A 23,960-nucleotide genomic window follows, 5' to 3' on the forward strand; every position below is an offset into this window, starting at 1 on the left:
GGCTGTGATTCAGCTGCTTGTATATTCTGAGACTAACTTCAAGGGCTAAGACACAAATGCTGTGTTTTCCTGCATGAAAAGTGGATAGCACATTCTGACTAAATGAAGACGGCAGCTCCCTTCATACAGCAATAGTAAATAGCTCTTAGAATTGCTGCTTGTCACTAAATGACTGTAGTTACTGAGAGGCTGGCAGTTTGCTGCATTCAGTATGGTGTTCTAATGAAACCAAATTGGTTACCTTCTCTTTACCAAAAAAATGATAACACGCAGATGTACAAAAACCCACATTCATGTGTAGTTTTATTGGTGCATTACAACATTACATTTCCTTCACATTAAGAGAGCATGAAATTAAAATACACTGATCCACAAAAATGCCTTCCCTATACTGACTTGCACTAGTAATTACAACTCTGATGGATCCTTCCATAAGTTTCACTTCATTACATCTTTCATAATTTTAATTACATTTAATCAAAACTTGTACATGGTCTATTTTATGACTTTCAGCTGAAATATCCCCATTAAAAATACTATATTCTTTGATGCTTTGCTATGTCCTTTCACTCATTTATCTTGCAATGTAAGTATTTATGCTGCATTACATTTCATATTCCAACATTTTTACAGTTGCTATTTATCTAAAGGCTGTGTGTAAACCTTTCACATCCCAACTTAACAAGGGGAAGATAGTTTACTGTATCAAAAGCCATTAAAATACAGGGAATTTATAAAGCGCATTTTGGAGGCCCTACTCATTTTTTAAGAATAAGCCAAGTCTTTATAAAAACATGCAGAATGTATTATACACAGTCCATTTTGATTTAATGTTTTTGAAACGTTTGCATATAACTTGCAAGATGATTTTTCCCCTACTGAAACAAAAAGGTAATGGGAAAAGTCCTATATCATTTATAAAAATTAAAACCTTGTGCTAAGGCTTTCCATCATCCTATCTGAATTAATAGAAAATTATATCCTTGTTACAGAATTTCTTGGAATGGTTTAAAGCTCTATAGAAAGGCAAGTATCACACACCATCACATTGTGTTTTTTTAGGGGGACTTTTTCCCTGCATTAGATGGTTTTGCAGACTTACTGGCAAAACTTTTAATATAAATGCAACTAAAGCAGCATAACAGTGCTTATAATTTGCAATCTGGCATAGTAATACCAGTGCAAGTAAAGTAATTCTAGTATACTTGCACCTATACTAGGTCCTCTACTGGCATAGTTATAAATTCATACATCTTACTGGCACAACTACGTAAGTTTTAAGGGTAGAACCCTATTGGACTTGCCCCTATTATGTTGTGTTTTGTAGATCATTTCCCCTTTATGTTTCTTTTCACTTTTCATTATGTGTACACTGAGCTTGTGAGCAACTGCTTTTTAAATTTATTTTAAAAAATGGGCTCATAACTTTTTTATTTCTTCCTCGCTATAAAAATTCAAGCATTGCCAATCAGGGAATGGCACTTCTCAAAAAAAAAACCCAAACCCAAACTACAAAGTTGTTACCTTTGATGAAAAGAAATGACAAGCCTTTACATAGACATACACAACTTGTTTAAATCACAAAACGCCTACAAGGCCAATACATATTCCAACAGGAACACATTAGGTATAAAGTAACTATGGCAGCAGTCTCCTCCAGTCTAAAGCACCATAATGGGTATTGTTTATCAAAGCTATCTTGATTGTATTAACCAGCCAATCTAGTCGGGAACGGTTTGACTGTTAGGGTGTGATTGAGAACATTCACCTGCTCTTTCAGAATACATCTACTGAAGGAAATGCTGGAATTTAACACTCTGCCATCCAAGGATAAATCATTTCACTGGAGCATGAAGTATTTTTGATACTGCATAGTGCACAAATAAGTCATGGAAATACGAACCTAAAAATAATAAACTTATTGTTCATCACATGCTAACTTCCTCCCCACCAGTGGCCAGATCTAGAGCCAACAAAGAGTAGAATAGTAAGATTCCCATGAATTTCAATGGGTTTTGGACTGGCCACAAATGCCCCTTGTGAATACTCTCCTTAAGTGAGTTGAAAATGCAGAAAGGATCAAACAGAACATTTTTTGTCAGACTTCCAGCAAGTATATTTATAGTGCTGTAAACTAACACAAGCATTCATGAACAGAAAAACCAATGGTCACAAACTCAAAGTCCTTATGTTCCTTGAAATCACCATTGCTGCAGTGTGTCATTAGAGACTTTGACACCAGGACAATTGTGGCACACTGAGATTAACAGAAAACACAGCGATTCTGCATCTTCACAGTTTTAGATCATGTTTTTGTTCTTGGTTTTATCCTGTTGGATGTCATGGGTGTCATTAAGTTTCACTTCATTTTGAAAGAAATTGCTGCAAGAGCTCACAGGAAAATCCAAATGTTTTAATATCAATTTTCTAATCCACCCTATAAACATGTGTTATTGCAAGCTGACAATTTCAATAGCTTTGGATAGCTCTGCTGTCAGCACCGTCCTTTTGAAACCGGTGATGTGTCTAAGCTTGGCTTTTTCAGATGCGAAACTCTTCATACTTTTAAACTACCATTTCACTAGCAGTTCAGAAGAACCCTGCCAAAACTTCACAACTAGCACAAAATATTCTTGTCATGTGGAGATTTATTATGAGAAAAGACCACAAGATATACATAAGGATGTTGCCCTTACATATCAAATTTATATGAAGAAACAGACCAAGAGTTGGTTATGACAGATGCTGGATATCTCCTCGAAAATGCTGAGTGCCCTCAACACCCACTGCAGTCATGAGAGTTCAAGGCAATCAGAATTTCCCAGGAAACACTCAGTGTTTCACAAGATCAACTATTTTCAGGTCTATTGGATCTTCAAATTCATCCTTGCTAAGCTATTCGTTTAACTAACTTTGCCATGAGATTTTCCTTCTTTTAACTTTCTGTTTTAATCTTGCAATAGACTGAAAATGGACAGCTGAAAAAGAAAACAGTATGAATGAAGAGCTGAGCTTTTCAAAGTAGAAGGGTGTTATAGTATTAAAAAGAAAGACCAAATGTACCATGAGAAACATCATGTTAAGAGACTGGTGTGGAGGAGGAGTGTGAGAAGGGCTAAAAGTTCATCCTGTTCATTCATTAGTCATACTGGTCCTTCGGTTATTCCCTCAAGAGGCAGGCCGGTAGCATTATCTGCTGTAGGTCTCTCTTCTGTCTTCGCTGAGTTTTGAACAAGGAGGCTGACGTAAGGTTTATGACAAGATGTGTTACCCAAAGGTGGGTAGTGCTGTCTGTAGCAAATATATGCGAAAATGAGCCCAATGACTCCTCCAACAAAAGCATCTAGGTAGGAAAAGCAACAAAAACAGAAGGATTTGATTATTGAAACAGCGGTAAATATTGATGACTGTGAAAATAAAAGCTGTGGCATTGTCCTGGTAGCATGGTTTCTCAGGAGCTATGCGAGTCATATAGGTTAATACAGGCTTTAGACGTGAACCCAGAAACGTTCACATGCAGGTTGAAGATCAAAGGGAATCAGGCTGCTATACTGCAAAAAGATGGCCTATGAGGCTTATAGTCAAGATATACTAGCTAGTTACAATTTTTTGTTAATTTGCTTTTATAATTTTTAGATGTTTCCTTGTTTTTTAAACATTTTTTATTAAGTTATGCAAACCTTTTGCAGAGACCAGTCAAGAGCTTTTAGACATTACAAAACCAGTTCCAGAGCTAAAGGGGCAGATTCTCTCCCCACTGAGCCTCAGTTCTTTGCAACAGTGGCATTGGAAGGGTCCTAAACATACCACGGGATACAGATGCACCTCGGTAACTGAGAACTAAGGCTCCCATGTTGTCCCTTCACAACATGCATGGGAAGTTGTGGAACGACTGCAAGATGCTGGGGGAGGGATGGTGATCTGCACTGCGCTTTTGTGTTCCTTAATAAGTGTTTGCACTGTAAGATTCATTTGTGCATTTAAGAGTTCTCCTTCTCCAAGCCTGCCATGTATAGGTGCAAACTCACCAGCTTATTTGATGCTGGTAGAGAATCTCTCTGCTATACTATATGGCTATTTACCTACTAAACTGTTTTTACTCTTCTTAGTGCAATTGCATTTTTATATTTAAAAATATCAGCTCATTTGAAACCTAACATAGCTGGAAAGACACATCCCAGTTAAGCAGTTTGATTTTCTTTTTTATTTCCCTGCTCCTCCCTGACCTCAAATGGAGATCTCCAAGCCTGCACTCATGCCTGGTGACAAAAAGGCTCTGACACCTGCCACTGGCAGGGTATTATTTTGCCATTGACAGGGAATGGGTTTAAATGGTACATGGTCATTAAAGCATATATTTTCTTTGGTGTCACCACCCCAACAAACAAGATGAGGAACTTCTTTGCAACACAGAGGTTTGCTATCTCAGCAAGTGGGGGAGAAGTGTTGTGGGACTGAACTTCTCTAAGAAAAGTACCGTCTCTCCAGGGATAAGGTATCATGCTGTTTTTTGTCAAGTTCCTACCCACTTCTTGGTAATCAATCTGATCTTTTTTTTTTTTTTGGTAATATGTTTGTTTTCAAGTGGTCAAGAAAAACAATTCCTCCCCAAATAACTGCTGATTTGAAACTCTCTTAGATTTACATGCCAAAAATACTGAAAGGGAAGTGAAGGGTTCTGGACAGTAAATTACATGACACTGGGTTTAATTTTTTACAAGGCATGTAACAGAGCCTACTATATACTCTGTGACTGATTTCATATTTGCTTTGAAGAAAATTGTAGCATATGAAAAACCCAAATCATTGTGGTTAATTACCAAGAAAAGGAAATCAATACAAATTTGCTTTTCTTGTCTGAAATATATTTCAAGAGTAATTTAGAATAAAATCTCACAGTTTGTCAGTCTGATGTACGTTAGGACAAAGGGAACATAGTTCTCACTTCAGTAGATAAAAATATAGGGCCACGTCCTATTTAACCTTTACATGCATCAATGCCACATAGTTGCTTAAGTTACTGTTTTGTCCATCATGCAGTTTAGAGTTTATTGGTATTTAAAAGCTACACTTGTCCCACACTTCCCCTCTGAGCTCAGGTATATGCATAATACAGGGTAAGTCCCCAAAACTTTAGTTGTGATTTTTCTCCAACTTGCAACTGTTTGGTGGAGGGCTCTCCCACCTTGCAGCTTAACAGGCCCAAGTGGGAGTTGTGATGTCTGGTCTTCTCAGTCCAAAGGGACCTGGACCTGTCTCTTGCATCCCTCCAGAGTGCTTTCACCATCAGACCATGAGCTAGGCACTGCCTGAAATACACCCCAGCCTTTTTCTTCAAGCTACCAGGCAAGAAGAGAAGCTATGTGGAGCCAAAAGAAAGAATTTAGAGCTCTGATCCACCCCCTTCTTCCAATAAGGCAGAAACTATTCTACTGTGGTTGATCCATGTAAAAAGTCAACAAATATTGAAGGCAACATGCCAAAAAGTCATTGGGAGTGTCACAAACCCATCTGTGGGATGCCCCCAGAGCCCTGAATGTCTCTCCTCTGTCCTTTTGTTTGTCACAGCAAAGGCTTGCTTCAGAATAACTCCTTATCCCTGCAAGCCTCAGCTCCAGTGCCCTCACACCAGACCTCACAGATGCAGCAGGTGACTCTCTGCCAGCCCCAGGTGGCCTCCTGTTTGGGTTATGAACAAAATTTTAGGGCTCCCTTACTGCAGAACTGGCTAGCTAGTCTGGAATATCACTTGCCCAGAGATCACTCTTTCCACAGGCAATCAGTAAGCAGACAAAACAACAAAAGGATTCATTATGTAGGAGAAAAGAATTATACAAGTAGGGCTGCACAAAGCTTCGGGTGGCGATTCGATTCAGAGGACATTCAGCCCAATTCAGTGGCCCAATCTCCGAATCGAATCAGGGGACCAATTTAAAAGTCTGAATCAATTCAAAGCTCTCTGCATCTTCAGAAAAGATGTGGAAAGCTTTGAGGATTCGGACAGTCCCCGGTGGCTGCAGCAGGGAGCGGCAGCCGACTCCGCGCTGGTAAGTACTAGGGGCGGAGAAAAGGGGGCTCGGGGCAGGGGAAGGGGACCATAGGGGGACCCTGTCATCCCCCCTGACCCCTCCCCACTCCCCCAGCCCCCCATGGCTGCCCCCACCCACCCCAACTCAGCACTTTAAAAAGAAGTCCTGGTGCTCACTGGGTGCTGCCAGGTGTGGGGGCTGGATCCCTGCTGCCCCCCACTGCCCCACACTGCTTGGGGGACTCTGCATGAGCCCCCCAATGCCCCCCTGATCCCCCAACCTCCCCACAGGTGCCCCGCTCAGGCCAGCTCCGGCCTTTTAAGAAAAAAAAAACAAGGAAAGCTCCAGACTTACCACTCCTGCAGTGACCTCAGGGCTTCGGGGGCTCATACGGAGCCCCCCACATGGCATGGGGCATCAGGGATCACCCTCCTCCTGGCAGGAATGGTGAGTCCAGGGTTTTACTTGTTTGTTTTTTTTCTTAAAGGGCCGAAGCTGGCCTGGGTGGGGCACCATGGGGGCATTGGGGAAGTGGGGGAGAGGGTCAGGGGGCTCATGCAGAGCCCCCCATGCAGCGTGGGGCAGTGGGGGGCAGCAGGGATCACCCCCCACCCAGCAGCACCCGCTGAGTCAGGGCTTTTTTTTTTTTTTTAACAAGTCCCAGGAGCTGGGGCAGGCAGGGCAGCCATTGCCAGGCTGGGAGAGTAGGTGGGGGATGGGCCTGGCTGATTTGAAGATTCGGCCAAATCAAATTGGGACAGTGATTCGGATCACTGAATTAAATCATTGTCCCCTGAATCGGCCGAATCCGAAATTAAATCACTGTCCCCTGAATCGGCCGAATCCGAAGCAAATACTAGACGCTTCACACAGACCTATATACAAGCAAAACTAAGCATAAACTTGAAGACAGAATAAACAGACAAGCTTTATCCTATCTCATCTGGCTACACCCAAGCCCTCCTGGGAGTCCTGCCAGTATCTCCAGAACTTAGCCTTTTTGCTGATTCTGCCAGCCCTGGCTGCTGGAGCCTCAGACCCTTCTCCAACATGGGGAAAAAACCCCGGGACCAAGCATATCACACAGATGGCCCCCTAAAATAACACCAAGCCAGCACCTTCCGCAATACTGTCATAGTTCTCATGGGTCACAGAAACCTCCAGAAACTTTTCTCCCAGGGAAACCTGGCATTTTTGGGGCTGATGGGCCTTTCTTAGAGGAGCTGACATTACAGCTCCTCTAATGTTCCCCATTACAGACAACAACGTTTTGGGTACCCAACCCAATGATGTTTCCTTTTGCCTGGGTCTGGGAGTGGCAATTGTCCTTAAGTATTCATCCCTCAGTTCTTTCACTAAACCATGCCCAAAAGCATAAAGATATATACAGGCAGTGTAACAATCTATATTTTATGATAAAAGAGACAAATGAATACAGTATAACGTGGGCTTTTGAACAGAATCACAAGTGCCATCTGAGTGGAATAAAACATTTATGACACCCCACAAGCCCCCAGACCATAGTGGGGTTTGTGACAGGGTGTAGGGGTGAAAAGACAAGGTCCCCTACTTGTTGGAGTATACTCAGCAGGAGTATACATCACTATACTATTTATACCCAAGCATTAAAAGCTTTTCTATCCTGTTTGCTCAACAATTGAAGCAGCATTTTTATTAGGTTTGCAAATCTAAATAGAGCTCAAAACTGATCTCTGTTACATATGAATTGTTTGACTGTCTGACAGAACTTTAGCGGTTTGCCTATTTCTCTAAATATAGTATAATTATTAAGAAGAACAAATGAGTGGCCAGTGGCAATTCATGAATTCTGTAAGTAGAGTGTGACCCTTTTTAAAGCTCAGAATTTGCATGGGGATATGAGACAAGGAGGGCAAAGCCTACTGCTGCAATCTGGACTACAAAGTCATATAGGCATAGTGTGTTGGTGGTGGGGAGGTGAACAATGGCGGTACTAACGAGGCCTGTGCAAATAGGGAAGTATTTGATTCAGATTCGGCTGATTCACAGGACAGTGATTCAATTCAGAGATTTGGATCACAGTCCTGAATAAATTTGGCTGAATCAGCTTCAGAAGATTCAGTGGTGATTCAGTGATTCAGATTAGCCGGGGAGAGGGAGGCACAGCCAGGTGGCTGCAAGTTCTCCTGTGGCTGTTCTGGCTGTGCCTGCCCCTCCCCAGGTGGGGGGATATGCAGGAGAAGCCCACTTAGCTGTCCTACCTGGCCCCACCCTCCGCCCAGCCCCAGCCTAGTCCTGGCATTTAAAAAAAAAAGACCCATCCTCACCGGCTATCACAGGGGCTGTGGGGGCTCTAGAGCCTCCTAGCAGAGCCCACCCCATGCATCTCTTGCTCCCCAATTGCCCCCCCATTCAGCCCTACCCCTGATGTCCCTGCCCTGCCCAGCCCCAGCAGTTTCTGAATCAAAAAAACCCCAAAAAACAAAACACCCCCCACATTCACTGGTAGTAGCAGTGGCTGTAGGGGCTCTGGGCCCATGTGGCAGAGTCCCCTCACACAGCCCCCGCTCCCTGATCTCCCCCCCCACCCCAGCCCAGCCCCACCCCAATGGATGTCTCGACTGGCCCCAGCATCCCGGCAATAAAAAAAAAAAAAACAAACAAAAAAGCCCTGCACTCACCAGTGATTGGGGCCTATGGGCACTTTTGGCAGCACAGGGCAGTGGGGGGCATCAGGGATTGCCCCCCCTGTTTTGCACCTCTGTGGCAGCTGCCCCATGGCACAGGTGCAGCACAGCTCAGCAGGGCACTGCATGCTGCCTGGGAATCAGGCCTAATCTCCACTGAATTGAAGCAGCTACCGAAGTGTCACACAGCCCTAGTGTTAACCCCTGACACCACCAGGTCTAGATCCATCCTGCAAAGTGCCCCACAGCCTGGCTCCAGCCCAGAGGGATGAGTGAATTTGTCATAAATTACTTTTCATATTTTTGGATTAAGATTAAAAACAGCTTTTTCTATAGATAAATATGATTTTGTGGTTTTACTGTTCACACTATTGCCCCAGCAAATGCCAAAAGCGATCAGATCTTCAATGTGTCTATCAGTGTAATTCCATTGACTTCAAAGGAGCTACTCTAATTTATATCAGCATAGGATCTTCCCTGCACTGCGTCTATAGTAGAGCTTACTTCCTATCTGAGTACTCAAACATAGTGTGGACAATGTGAAATGGCATGCTATAGTTTCTAATATCACTGGATGGTTGCTATATAAGTGTTGTACAAAGCAGGTTACTAATCAAAAAGCACATGCCAGATCACTGGCGATGCATAGGGGATGCACGGGGGAGCACATACAGCCCCTGTGAGTGTTGGTGCACCCCCTGTCAGGCCACGGTCCGTGATGGGCCACGGTCCCTGATGGGCCACGGTCCCTGATGGGCAAGGGGGTAGGCAGGAGCACTAGTGCCCCTCCTGCAAACACCGGCCAGGGAGCAGGGCTCCAGCAAAAGCAGCTGTGCCACTTCTGGAAGTGGCTGCAGGACTTCCGGAAGCAGCATAGCCACTTTTTGGTGAGTGAGATTGGCTGCTGAGGACCCCCACCCCCACCGTTAGCACAATCAGCTGTAGGTGGGCCCCCCCAGTCAGTGAGATCAGCCGCCCTCCCTGGTCAGCACAATCATGGGGGACCCCCCCCACAGTCGCTGACTGGTGTCAGGGGGGGCATGTGCCCTCTCTGACTCAAGAGGCACCAGTTGCCCATGTACCAGATTAATGTTGCATGCTGTACTGTCTCTCCACATTTACTTTCCCCCATCATAACTATACCCTGAGTACCCAGATCTGAAAACACACTGCTTGTCATGTCCCCTCTACACTGTTCAACACATTTAGCTTTAGATATACAAATATCTTGACTTGAACTTCTATTGACAGCTAGACCTTAGAGACCAGGCACCTATATTTATACTTCCCCACCCAATCTGTGAGTTAGAACTCCTGGGATACCTGTGGGCTGTTCATTTCTCTATCCCTTAAAAATTGAACACTATTTCTGAAAGGTTTTGAACTGTGAAGATAAGTCATTTGAATTTACGTTATTGATACAGCAAGACTGATAACTCAGGCATTGATTTCTTGCAGTCCTACTCACTGGGTGCATCTACATGTGTGCAGAGTTGACTAATAAGCTCTATAGTCTATGATGCCCGATGCCGCCACCCAGAGCTGACCCCCACTTCAATCTGTCAGCCTGGGGCTTCTCCACTCCAGCTCAAACTGCTGTGGTCCCAGGCGTATGTGTAGATGCTGTCTACAGCAGCAGTTAACTCCAGCGTGAACACCTCTGGAGTTTATTGTGTCACGTTCATTTCACATGTAGATGTATCCACTGTGAGTAGCATTTTAAGCAGGAAAATCTGATAAAGACAAAATCACCATCAATATTGCACAGCTGTTTGAATCACACTCAAAGACTAAGCATCAGCATTTGATGTCAGACTAGAGAGACATTTTGAATGGGGTCTCAAGTGTGCCCAGGGTCTAGTTCTTTTCAATATTTTTATAACTTGGACTATAAAATAGAGTATCCTTGTAACAACTGTAGTCAACATCAGCCAGGGAAAAGGCATATCCACTCTGGTGAATTCATAACAGAATTCAACATAAGCTTGATAAATCTTGGTCCAAATTAAATTCAGCTAAATAAATACAAAGTACTGCACTTAAGAAAGAGAAATCAAACACACAAATGAAAACTAGAAAATAAATCACAATATCACAGAATCATAGAAAATGAGGGTTGGAAGGGACCTCAGGAGGTTATCTAGTACAACCCCCCTGCTCAAAGAAAGACCATCCCCAAGTAGATAATTCCAGCCAGGGCTGGGTAGGCAGTAATATGTCAGAAAAGGAAGTAGGATAGTAAAGGATTACCACCTATAGATGAGTTGTCAAAGTGATGCTGCTACAAAAATGCAAATGTCATTTAAATACAGACTGGGGAATGACTGGCTATGCTGCAGTATTGCAGAGAAGGGTTACAGTAGACCGTAAGCTGAATATAAGCAAAGTGTGCTCTTGTTGCAAAAAAGGCCAACAGTACATTGGGTGGTATAACATGAGTGTTATATCAAAGGAAGTGAGAGAAGAGAAGTTATATCAAGAGAAGGATCAAAGGAAGTAATTCTTCTGCTCTATTCAGCACTGGTGAGGCCTCACTTGGAGTACTGTGTTCAGTTTTGGGTGCCACATTTCAAGAAGGATGTGGACAGACTGGAAAGAGTCTAGAGCAGAGCAGCAAAAATGATTAGGGGCCTGGGAAGCAAGACTTCTGAGGAAAGGCTGAAAGAGCTACGGTTATTTTGTCTGAAGAAGATAAGACTAAAGGGGAATTTGATAACAGTCTTCAACTACCTGATAGGTGATTATAAAGAGGATGGAGATGGGCTTTTCTCTGTGGCTGAAGGGGACAGGACTAGATGCAATGGCCTCAAGTTTCAACAGGGGACATTTAGGTTGGACATTTGGAGAAATTTTCTGATTATGGGGGTAGTCAAGCACTAGAACAGGCTACCTAGAGAAGCTGCAGAATCGCCATCCTTACAAATTTTCAAGAGCAAGTTGGATAGATACTTGACTGGGATGGTTTAGTCAAAGATAATTTTGCTTTGAGCAGGGGAGTAGACTAGAGGACTTTGTGACGTTCCTTCCAGCCCTACTTTCCTATGAATAAAAGAGCCATATGTAAAACACAGGAAGGACTCATTGTTCAGTGTTGCTGAGTCCTGGGATAATGTGTCAGATTTGGGGCACTGGGCTTGTTTAGTTAATAAAGCAGAAGACTAAGGAGGGCATAATAACAGTCTTCCAGTTTCTAAAAACATAGTCTAAAGAAACTGGTGGTCAATTATTCACCATATCCCTTGAGAGAACAACAAGGAATTGACTTTATTTACAGCACAATAAGGCCCCTGAGAAAAAACACTTTCTAACTAGCAGGGAAGCAAAGCTCTGAAACAGACTACCAAGGACATTGGTGGAAGCTCCTTAATTGGAGGTTTTTAAAAGCAGGTTAAATAAATATCGCTTTACACTTGGACACACGGTAGTGCCTATTACTTTTTTGTGGCCAGAGTTACCAAGAGTTGGATTGACCTGGATCACTGACATTTCCTTTTATTTACCTCTTCCCCAATCTATGGGCTGCAGAATTTATCAAGAATGAATGAATATGTGCCTTCAGATTCTCAATACAAATGCTAAATAGTTCAGAATAAGAACCAGTCCATGTGGGACCCCACTAAAAATCAATGCCTTTGATTTCTTTTTTTCTAGTCTTGCCCCATGTTGTCAGAAAACGTACAAGAGGATATTTCCATTCCAGCTTTCTCAGAGCACAAGTGCGTGTTTTGTGTTTCTAGAAGTTACAGCCTTGCAAAATACTTTTTTTTTCATTTACCAGTATTAGGAAGGGAATTTTGTTCCCAAGCTGTCAATTACCATTGCTTCTTTTGTCTGTATAGCATACATTATATATATATCTATCTGGAAAGTGTTTTTCTCAGGAGCCTTATTGTGCTGAAAATAAAGTCAATTCCTTGTTGTTCTCCCAAGGGATATGGTGAATATATAGATAGATAGATAGATAGATAGATAGATAGATAGATAGATAGATAGATAGATAGATAGATATCGTGTGTGTATATACAAATCAATATGTATGTATGTACATAAAATGCAACACTTGTATATGAACAATATGGATGAAAATAATGTATTACATAAAGATAGAAATATTTGGATTTTTCAAGTTAGGAAGAGAAGTATAACCTTTTCAAAAAGAGAACATGAAATGCAAAGCTTGGATTGGGATACCAAATGGAATATGCTAATTTTGTAGAGTTTTCTAATGTAAGTGTAAGACTATTAAGACTGTATTCTGGTGGAACTGAAGGACGTTCATAAAGCCCTCATAATATTTTGAGCCCATTCTGTGGGTTGTTAATGTAAGGTTACTATATTTCATCTTTCACCTACAATATGCCAAGTTCTGTACATTATATTGATGGCCCTTTCTCCTTCCCTGCTGGGCAGTTAAGAACATATGACAAAGGCATCAGAAGTGATTTAATAGTACTTGCGGCCTCTTCTGAGCATAAAAAACAAGGGCTGAGTTACCATCTTGTATTACACTGAGTGAATTAGTCTGTCCCTTGAGGATGTGGTTCTTTTCTAACTACAGGGGTAGTTACACGTTAGAATAGGCTGCCTAGAGAAGCCGCAGGACCTCTATCCTCGGAAATTTTCAAGAGCAAGTTAGACAGACACTTGACTCTTTTAGGTAAGAGATAAGGTCACCTGCAGGATAACACAATTGCCAGTACAGTTCTGGCTTCTGAGCAGCCAGTTTTCAGTACCATCTCCTTAAATATTAAACAAGCATCTAGGCAGCTGTAATGGACACAGTGGTAACCCCTTGGGTGTAGTCTATTTCCATCACATATAAAATATATTGTAAGTATCTGCCTCATGGCGCACATTTCAGTTCATAAATAATTCTTGTTCATGGCAGGATAATGTACGCACTGCAAATATGCATTCAGAAAGCTAGAGAAGAAACAGTGAAACCAGCCTTCTCTCTTTTTGGTCCCTCTAATTGATAAGCATGCAAGTGCATGTGCATTTATACATAGTTTTAACAGTACTTTCCCCTGCTTTTCTCTGTGCACATACTTTTGCAGCAGCATCCTCTATAGTGACCATCTACTTCTATTAAATTAGATTTCTATATTTCTTAATACAGAATTTGCCACTATGGGTAATACAGAATATGCCACTCTGTCTTGTATCTAACTTGTACCTAAATTGCATCTAAATATGCCCCTGAATCTAAGCTGACTCAGAATGACTCTCTTAGTACTTGAAATTGTTGAGGTTTTATTGACATCCTTGATTGTTTGTGCAGTTAATGCTGTAAAGTGTCAATTTTTAAAATATGCAAATCAGAAAAAGAAAAAAAAATGTTTGTTCTGAACGGAAAATTCCAGTTTCTCATATTCTACTTTTCTTCATCATTTGCTATTGGGGAAAAAAGGAAAAGTAAAAATGGGACAAAAATCCACAATCCATAGCCTCGAAAGAAAGAATTAAAGTACTTTATTTCCAAACCTGAAAATGAGATTTTTAAGGTGAAATTAAATTAAAAATGTCAGTTCTTGTAAAAAAAAATTTAAAAATCTGAATGAAAATGTTTATAAGGAAACATTTCCCCCCCCCCAAAAAAACTGGTTTCTGAACATCCCACCCATTTGCTACACTGGTTTGATATATATTAGAAAGATTATCTAATAATTATTAATGAGATGAGAGAATAATGGAGTTTGTACAGTTAATCCATGAAACAAGACATTCATGAAATGTCAGCCCTTCTGTTCATTAATTGTTCATGTACTAAGGATTTCAGTGAAGGTGTTCATTCATCTGTAAGTATTGTCTAACAGTTTGGTTGAACCTTTTAAGGCCTAGAAGTTGGCAGTATGCCATCCATTTCAACTATCTGCAATTCACTGCATGTAGTTACCTAAGATACTGGTAGCAAGAAGCAATAAATCTGGGAGTGATCAACAGGGACCAGCCTTCAGACTGACTATCATTCTACCTAATAACATCACCTGCTGTTCTTTGTGTGTAGACTTGGGGCTCACTTACATTTAAGGATACATATCTAAGCTACTAATGACACATTTTGCTGCTGTCAGGATCATAGGTTTCTACTCTGATGATAAGTAAGTCCTTAATTGTTGGAACAAAAGGTTAAGTGTTTATTATATGGTGCTAAGATCTTGTGACTGAGTTTGTTTCTGGTAGGAGAGGAAAAGAAGAGTATGTTAATGTAATATGTGCAGAATTCCTTAATTTGCAATAGCATCATAGCAATTTTACACTGGTACAACATGCTTGGTACATATTGAATCCATAAAACTAACATCTGTGAATTTGTGCTTCCAGAAGTAAAATGCTGGGCTCAAAAACACTATTCAGCCAGAGGCTATAGAAAAATCACTTTTTTTTATATAGGACATGATTTGAACACAATCCATTTCCCTTTCTAAATTAGAAGCTTAATGTGGAACCTCTGGCTTTAATTCCTCCAGAGCCATTATGACCTTAGCTTCTCTCCCCGAACATCTGTTTTACCAAAAAGTTTTAAAGAGCTAGAAAAGCTCAATCTTTCCAGCAAAGCTTTCAGCATGGGCAAAAGCTGTTACCATCTGCACTTTATCTTCTACACCTTATGCTACCACGGTTCATTTAGGACCTTTATGAAAAACGGCGTCTTCCACAGCAACGATCCAAAATAGGTTTATGTGCATTCACTCATATACAAAAATGCACATTTATTGTGCACCTGCCATCTTTGCACACACTACAGATACTAAAATGAAGCTGAGAATGAGCAGCAAGTCAAACAGGCTGTAGCACTCCATCCCAGGAGCTCTCGGGACAGATGGCTAATCAGTGAACTACAAGGATTTAAAAAAAAAAAAAAAAAAGGCACAGCCATGGCTCACCTTGCCAATGATGCTTGTAATCGCACATGCGTGACAGGGCAATCATCATGGCACAGTAGAGAGGCAGAATAGCTGCACAGAGTCGCCAGCTTTTCCCACGGCCATTTTCAGTGAAGCAATGCAACTTTCCAGCTAGGTAGAAGGTCGTAAAGCCAAGCCCTGAAAATGCAACTGACAGAGAAATATACCAAATTACAGAACCATAAAATTAACAAGACAAGAAGAATAAGAGTGTGCGCCTGAACGATTTAACTCCTAGGAGCCCTCTGCTGCACCAGATCCTGATCCCAGAGGCACGGTTCCTGAAGTTCTGTATACCTGCAGCTATTATTAGAATTTACTTTTCAAAAGCACAGGCCGTGCACCTTAAACCCAGATAAAGTCTAATGGCGCACTCTGGGAATTGAAGATGTTCTGTACTTTGTAGGAGATACTTGGCACTTTCAGGCTCGCACATCCATTCTGTAAGCTGTGAACATATAGCCGACGAAGAACAGGTGAAGTAGCAACACAAACCCGCAATCAAATGACTCAACTATTTGAGTTACAGAAAGAAATGAGGTGTATGTCCCAAACAGCTAACATTTAAACAGCTTTTTAGTAAAAAGCAAGAGTGACATTGCTAACCTTACAATTAATATTGTGGGTTCTAAATTTGAGGGGCGCAGTCCCGCAGAAAATCAGGGCCATTGCCTGTAATCTCACCTATGTAGCAACACAAAATAATGAAGATAAGGAAACCCTTCAGAATAAATCCATTTTCTTCTCATAGGTATGCTTTTTGCATGCAATCCACTACATCCCCAAATACTGTGCTACCTGTACATTTTATATTATTTTCTATAAAGATTTCTTCATTGATTTAATCTTTCAGTCTTTAGCCTTTGTCCATTACTATGTCAGTTCCACAACTCACTTAAGCACGTGTTAAATTTTAAATAAGTAACTACTTGGTTTTATGCATATGGTTAAAAGCCCTGCTGAACTGGGGGGAGAGGGTATGCTTGGAAAGGAATTTACACTGTAAAAAGATTCGGTGTAGATACAAATGTTTCAATATATTCAAAGATATGTCTGGATTCGATTTACTTGCTTCTATTTAGCATACTTAGTTAGCAGTTATGACAGAACCCACATGCCAAATTTCTTTATACTGGATGTGTTTTCCACTAACAGCTGTCGATGGAGCTAGAGTAAGGATAATTAAAATTTATATGATTTTAGCACATTTTAAGGTTCTGTTGTTAAATTAAAATCAATGTCAAACACACAGCTCTGGAAAGCAATCCCTTCTGTTTCTCCAGTTACCCAGAGACTGTACTGCCATTCTCGCCTATAATCTAAACCAGTCTGGAAGAAACAGCTGTAGGAATATAAGTTTACTGCACTTTCTACGTTCATTTCCTAATCCTGTTACTAAACTCCAGTTCTAAGAGCAAACTAGAAATAATCCACTGAAAATTCCCATCATTTAAAATTTTAGTTTCAGCCAATGTATGTCTGATTCTGCTTCTAGAGGCAAGGGTCTTTGTGAATGAACTCTTTTATGGGACCAACTGCATGCTTGGGATAAAGTTAGTCAACCTTTTGAATCCAAGGCATTCTTCATCAGGTCTCAGGAAAGAAACAAGGACAGCAATGATTAAAAATAGTGGGTAGGGCTGTGAAAGTGGACAGGTGAGAAATTCCCAGGGTAGCAGACAAACAATTAGTAAAAGAAAGGATTCTAACTCTACTCATACCTGCACAACCTGGAAAACAGCCTATAGCTAGGACCAACTGCTTTATGGATGCATGAATAGAAGGCAATACAACTAATTCATGCAATAAATTCATTATCCTGCTTTTATTTAATTCCACAGCAAAATTCCTAGTGATGTTTGGTCAGGCCTAGATTTTCTAATTTCTTTTTAAGGCTCTTCAAATGCCCTTCAGCACATATTTTCCATGATACAAAGTAATTACTTTTGTGCTGTCCAGATGCATCTACGGTTTTAATTTGCTTCTACAATGGAGTATCTCCTCAAGTTTAAACCACAGACAATTGAACATAATTACCAAAAGCTTGCTTTTCACCTTAGTACATGCAAATAAATCAGTTCCTTTGAACAAAGGCGTCAGGGAAGGGGTGGGTTGTATATTAAATATCAAACTGGGGCTCCAAACATCTAGTTCTTTCCTAGAGCTCTTCAATCCAAGTTCATTTCAGAAGAGTCTCCCTCTCAGAAGAAGGCAGGAAGCGAACTTTGAAGGCAATTTCAGAATAATAAAGGCTTCCTAGAGAGCCGTTTCTTTTAGGACAGATGTCTGTCAACAAGTGACTCCTAGATGACTATAAACCTACTTCATCCAACTCAAACTGAATTATAATTCTTCCCTGAAAGGTTTATATTGTTCATGATTTTTTCCTTCTTCCAATTTCCGCTTGGAAATATCCCTTGTGATTCCTTCCATGATTACAAGAACCATGACTGGAATACCTCCAGTGCAGCTGAAAATGCAATAATTTGAACCAGTAAAACTGTGTGTGCAATATCTGCACACATCTAAGCTATCTAAGAGTTCAGCGGATTTCAAAAAGCATCTGAAATGTCTACTGATTTTCCCAATTCCTAAACTGCTAAGTGATGCACTTGTGACAGAGGTCTGCAGTTCATAGCAACTCATACTCAAAATTGCTGTACTTTGAAAAGCAATTCCAGTGCGGAAAAAAACAGCAAATCTATTTTACATTTCCTTCTGATGAATAACATATTTCACCAGAGTAAAAACACCAGAGAGGAATTGCTTTGCATCTCTCCAGATTAGGCACCAACACTGAAGAGGAAAACAGCTATTAAAATTTGTTCATATGTTAACGTCAATGCCTTATATTTTATTAATGTGGTCAGAATATAAACGGCATCTGGTAATCAGAAAAACAGATTTCTGAGTATCTACATCAATATTTGTTTATTACCAGAGGGTGCAGGAACCACTTTTCTTCCTATACACCATGCAGCTAAAAACATGGGTGCCTGTTCCTTTTGTTCTTTAATCTAACTATTTTTACTTCAGGCACAACATTTCCATACTCATAATACAACCAATATTGGATTGCATTGAGATGCTGCAAGGCCAAAGATCTTTTATAAAGGCAGTGAAACAAATATTATTACTCAGAGCATAGTGGTACCCACTGACATAAAAAAGAAATGCCCTGAAATACATTTCAATATACTTAGTTCCTAAAAGCACCCCCCCCCCCCCCAAAAAAAAGGCTTTTCTTTTAAGAGAAGATCATTAAGTTCAAATTGGGATGAGAAGTAGAGAACATGCTTTATATTTATCATTTGCACAGCCTCTTTCACCTCTGGGATTCTCAGAGAACTAGAGAGAGACAAAAAAAAGAAAAGTATTTGGAAAGTCTTTGCTTCAGCTATACAAAGTAAAAACAAAACAGATCATCAACAGGAGGTTTCAAAATTTTCTCTGTAAATGGCTCCATTTACATTTCTCTTTGGTGAGAGAACACTTTGAATTTTTAAACACTGGTGGTAATTCAAATGGAGCAGAAATGTCCAATTGCCGAACGGAATAGGGACAGTGGGGGAGTTGTTGGGACCATCTGATGCAGATCTGAACTGCTGAGTAGTGACAGTTGGCTCCTTACTACATGCATTATAAACACAGAGACTACTGAAATGAATATCTTAGAGGTACTGTCTCCTGTAGATGCCTCTTAGTCAAGCCATCTATGTAAATTTTTATGCTTGATTTCTGGGCTCACTGCTAAGTCTCTGTGGAGATAATTAAGAACTTTGCTTTGTGGAAAGAAGTCTTCTGAGTTATGACTTTTCACTTTGTGCGCTCAGATTTTTCTTGGGAATTCCTTCTGCAGTACATAAGCAAATGGAAAGCAGATTGAGATGTATATCCCTTGCAAACAATAAGTGGGTGCACTGTAGTACTATAACGTACAGGGCTTTGAAGTTGAAACAAGATGGTAAATTAAATGTGAAGGCTTAAAGCATTGGACAAATTCAGATTAGACCTGACTCCCAGAACACAAGGCAAGTCAATCCTATGTTCTTTCCAGAGCTCCCGTTTCTCCCTTTATTCTGTGCAAGCTAATCTACAGAGCAGCGTCCAGAACCATAACAGCGCTCTATATTGCTCTGGAAATTGGTGACAAAAGCTAATGACATAAAAGAATGCTTCTGCAAAAGTGCAGTAGAAATTAATTGTAGATTTAGCTTGACAGGGTCAGAGCCCAACAAACTGGCTGGCAAAAAAAAATCTAATCTTTTTCTCATGATCCATATTTGTTCATAGCATGCAAAACCTCCATTGAGTTCCTCATCAGAATGAGTAGGATGGATATTTACAGTATAGACAGAGAGGCAACATTTGTCTTAAATTGTCTGTGCCTGCAAATTCAAGGTCAGATAAAAAATATTGAGTGACAGACATGAAATTCAGAGGGACTTTTCCTCCACGCAATATGAAAAAGTGGAGCAATGAAGCTCTAGCTTGTGATTATGAAACTAATATTCTCTATCCTGGCTTTACATTGCAATATCATGAGATTAATTTTCCTCAACCTGGGACTCGGCTGTTTTCCCCCCTGGTCTCCGTGTGTACAGTATCAGCTGCAGAGGAGAATGTGGAATCAGTAGATAAAGGGGGAAGATCCAACTGCATACTCTGAAAACATTGCTTTATACTCTGTGGAAGCCACTTTTTGCTTGATGGCTACATTTTGAAGATATGCTTACTCAACAGCATTAAGAGAAACAATTCGTTCGTATAAAGGGAAACCTCTGTGGAATTATATGTGAATTCATTCCTTCACATTCAACCAATGTAATGTATTTCAGGGGAGGATGCTCCAGGTAAAGACAATAGCTCAGTTGTTCTACGCCAAAAATGGACATACACCCTGACCACACGTTTGGGTATTAAACATATGAAACAAATTGTCCCATATTATATTAAAACAATTGTTATGATTTTGCGTTAAGAAGACAGATTTCAAACAATCAGCAGACCCATTGGTATAGATCTTCCAGTTCCATTTTCAGCTGCTTTATTCCTGGCTGTAATTAATATTCAGAGCCATCTATATAATGAAGACAAGGAATGACCCACAGCAAGCCTGCCTAGGAAACAGCCAGTACAATCTGAAATGAATGAGTCAGTTGGATTCAGCTGAAAACACTGTTAACTAAGGTGAAGATTGATACTGTTTTAAAGTCCTGATATAAATATGTATGTGGCTTTATAAAAAGAATGAGGGGAAAATTATCTAAATATGTATTCCAAAAAAAGTAACACATTTCCAGCATTTGCTCAATCCCAATCTTGCTGTTACAAATCAAGATCAGCATTTAGGAAGTGCTAAGCACACTCAAACATCACTCAAAGAAGTTGTGAAAAACCTTGGAAGGTTGGACTTGAAGTGGTCAAGCACCACAGAACGTGGCACGCGTTGTGTTAAGAAAGCAGCCCTATTTAAAAGATGCACTATGCTACTACTCTTTGTGCAGCAGTGACATTGAGAGCTGAGGTGAGGTTCCCATTATGTTAAGCAGTGTGCAAACACACAGTTAGGGTTGTGTCTCTCAGAGTTTACAATCTAAATAGATAAAAAAAATGGCAAAAATAGCAGAGGCACAGAGAGGTGAAGTGATTTGCCCACAGTCATTCATTGGATCAGTGTTACAGCCAGAAATGTTCCCCTGAAAGTCCAATCTGGGTCTTGGCCAGTGGACATGGCCAACTCGCATTGTTCATACAGTTTCTCCCTTGTTTCATAGTTGTTAGGGGCTGAAAGCATAGCATTTATAAAAAGTTCTTACTAAACAATATATATAGATGCCAGTTTCTTAAGACATTGTGAGGAAGGGAATACTGATGGGATCAAGGAGGATTTGGTTTTACTATTAATGGTTGATAGCAAGAGCCATTTGTCCTAGCAGATCCATAGTGTTCTCACAGACTTCTCCACTCAGCATGGCAATGCTTAAAAACTCTGTCTTGCCCAGAGAGGTCATCCAAATCAATGGGATTAGGTGCCTAAAATGCCTGTACATTCAACTGATGAACTCCCATTGACCTTAGTTTGGTGTCTCTAATGGGACTAATGCTCAGCCAGGAAGAGATGATAATCAACTAATGGGGAACACTGAACATGGGATTGTTCTTCCTCAAAACTTAGGCATCTAACTCAGGATGGCACCGTAGGTACTTCTATCAACATAGGATCCAGGCCACCCAGAGGGAAGGTACCTTTCTCATTAGGGCATCTAATGAACACTGCTTAGCGCACTGACTTCAATATGTAGCACAGCACTGTCAAAAGGCATTGTGTTGGTGATACCCATCCTTTACGCAATAGCCTATGTATTCACCCAAGAAGCAGGAGGACTGAATTCTAAGTCCACCACAGCCTGGGAACATTTGAACATACAACTTTCACTCCCCAGAATGCTCTAACCACCAACCTATAGAATAGGCCAAGTGTAAGGGGTCCTCCACCCTATCTGTTGAGTCTAGGTCACTGGACAACCAAGAGTGCACATCACAGAGCAGAAGGACAAGAAACAAGAGACAGCCTTATTCTGTGATAAGGATACTCCCCTTTGGATGTTCCAGACATCACCACCAGGAATTTTTATGCATTTTACATTGATAATCATTGATTTACAAAACAGAATGTCCCTGACAGCAGGAACTTGACCAGGAGTGCTTTCCCTCAAGATCTCCCACTTTGTGGGCACGTCTACATGTGCACTTGACTGCGTGGCAGACTAATTTGCTGCACAGCAAAGCATCACCATCTGCACATGAGTGACAATTAAGTCAGCGTAGATTAATTTACTTCGCTATCAGATAGTCCCGTCAAAGACAAGTACTATCCAATGGCAGAGGAAATTACTGTGCTTAAACATGTGTGGATGGTAATATCCACATAAGTTTACTCTGGCTCAAACTGCACCAGAGTTTATTCCGTCACTTTAATTGCACATGTAGATGCGTCCCCTGGGTGAATGTTCTGTAACAAGAAGCCCCTTCTTGCCTGCACATCCTCCCCCCACCATTTTACATATTTCTTTTTCCCTCTAGGTATTGACAGAGACCTAGCGCACTCATTGCATGGGTGTGGCAAGGCTCGGAGCAAGCCAGAAAGCTGAAGTTGCTTTCTGTAGGAGAAGCCTACAAACTACATCTACAGATCAATTGAGCTCAGTGTCACCAAAGAAAACAAAAGAACTAAAATACCCACTTCAAAGCAAAGCCTATATGAGACAAGAAAAGCCAAGGTGTACTGAAAACATGACTGTAAATATATCCTGGTGAACACATTCCCACTTTGATTAAGACCTATTTCCCAAAACAAACTTCCCATATCTGTCTAAAGTTTTATGCTAAATCAGTCTACTGCATCTAACCTAACACTTATTGTCCCCAGTGGCCATTAATCCTCACTACCTCACATTTCCGTTTATTAATTAAGGTATATTTCTTTTTATATTTCATCTGTCTTGTCTTTACCCTGGCATTCTGTTTTATATTTTATACCTTAACTTTTAACAAATGTATTTTTCTTTAAAGTAAAGCCATACCTTGTATTACGAAAATTATTCATATAAGAATACATTGAAATTGTACCACTGGAATTGCATTGCTGTAGTGGGGCTGGTTTCCTGAATAAACGAGAGTGAATCTGAGTGAGTGATTAAGTAATAGGCAGAGCCAGCTGCAGTTACATGTTAATGAGTGGCAATTAACAGCTCCCTGCTGCAGACTGACTGGAGGAAGGTATCAGTGCCACCGCCTGGAACTCCACTGTATGTGCAACAAAGTATATGGTTTGAGGTAATCAACACTGGAGACCGGTTCCTGGGACTAGATGATCCCCAACAGACTGCTCTTGCAACCCTTAACAATACCACTGTTAAATTAATCAAAATCACAAACCGCCTCCTGAAACTGCACCATCGGGCAGAACCCCCAGTGACTGTGACTAACAGCTGTCATGCACCACTCAGGACCCATGTGGGACACTGACCTCCGGATTGGGCAGCCAACATGATGCTGGGGGATCACAAAAGTCTGCCGGAGAAGGGATAAAAGGCAGAAGTGTGACCCTCAGCAGCGCCCTCTCATCCAGCACCCAACCTACCGAGACAGAAGGAAAAGCAGGCAACCCCCTTCTGGAGAAGGCGTCGCCTTGAAGGAAGCTGACCATCGACAGCAGACTCCAGCATCCCAGATAAGTATAAACCATCATTGGTGCTACCCTACTATTGCAGCAATTGTGCATGTGAGTGCATGTGAGCTAAGGTGACCAGTACCCATCATAACCCCCCAGAATTTGCACTTATAATTTTATT

The 23,960-nt window shown here is 41.0% G+C and overlaps 1 protein-coding gene across 2 annotated transcripts in view; it reads right to left on the bottom strand.

Moving 5' to 3' along the window:
- Positions 1 to 276: 276 nt before the first annotated feature.
- The window catches only part of PLPP4 (phospholipid phosphatase 4), a 108,114-nt gene continuing 84,430 nt past the window's right edge, over positions 277 to 23,960 (bottom strand). For both annotated transcript variants that reach the window (XM_019485906.2, XM_014594724.3), the window contains 2 exons: positions 15,583 to 15,753; positions 277 to 3,343 (listed from right to left, as the gene is read on the bottom strand). In XM_019485906.2, the coding sequence (XP_019341451.1) occupies positions 3,144 to 3,343; positions 15,583 to 15,753 (371 nt within the window). In that variant the 3' untranslated portion in view covers positions 277 to 3,143. The remainder of the gene's footprint in view (positions 3,344 to 15,582; positions 15,754 to 23,960) is intronic.

This window comes from Alligator mississippiensis, chromosome 6 (genome assembly GCF_030867095.1).
Source record: "Alligator mississippiensis isolate rAllMis1 chromosome 6, rAllMis1, whole genome shotgun sequence".
Classification (NCBI taxonomy): domain Eukaryota; kingdom Metazoa; phylum Chordata; order Crocodylia; family Alligatoridae; genus Alligator; species Alligator mississippiensis.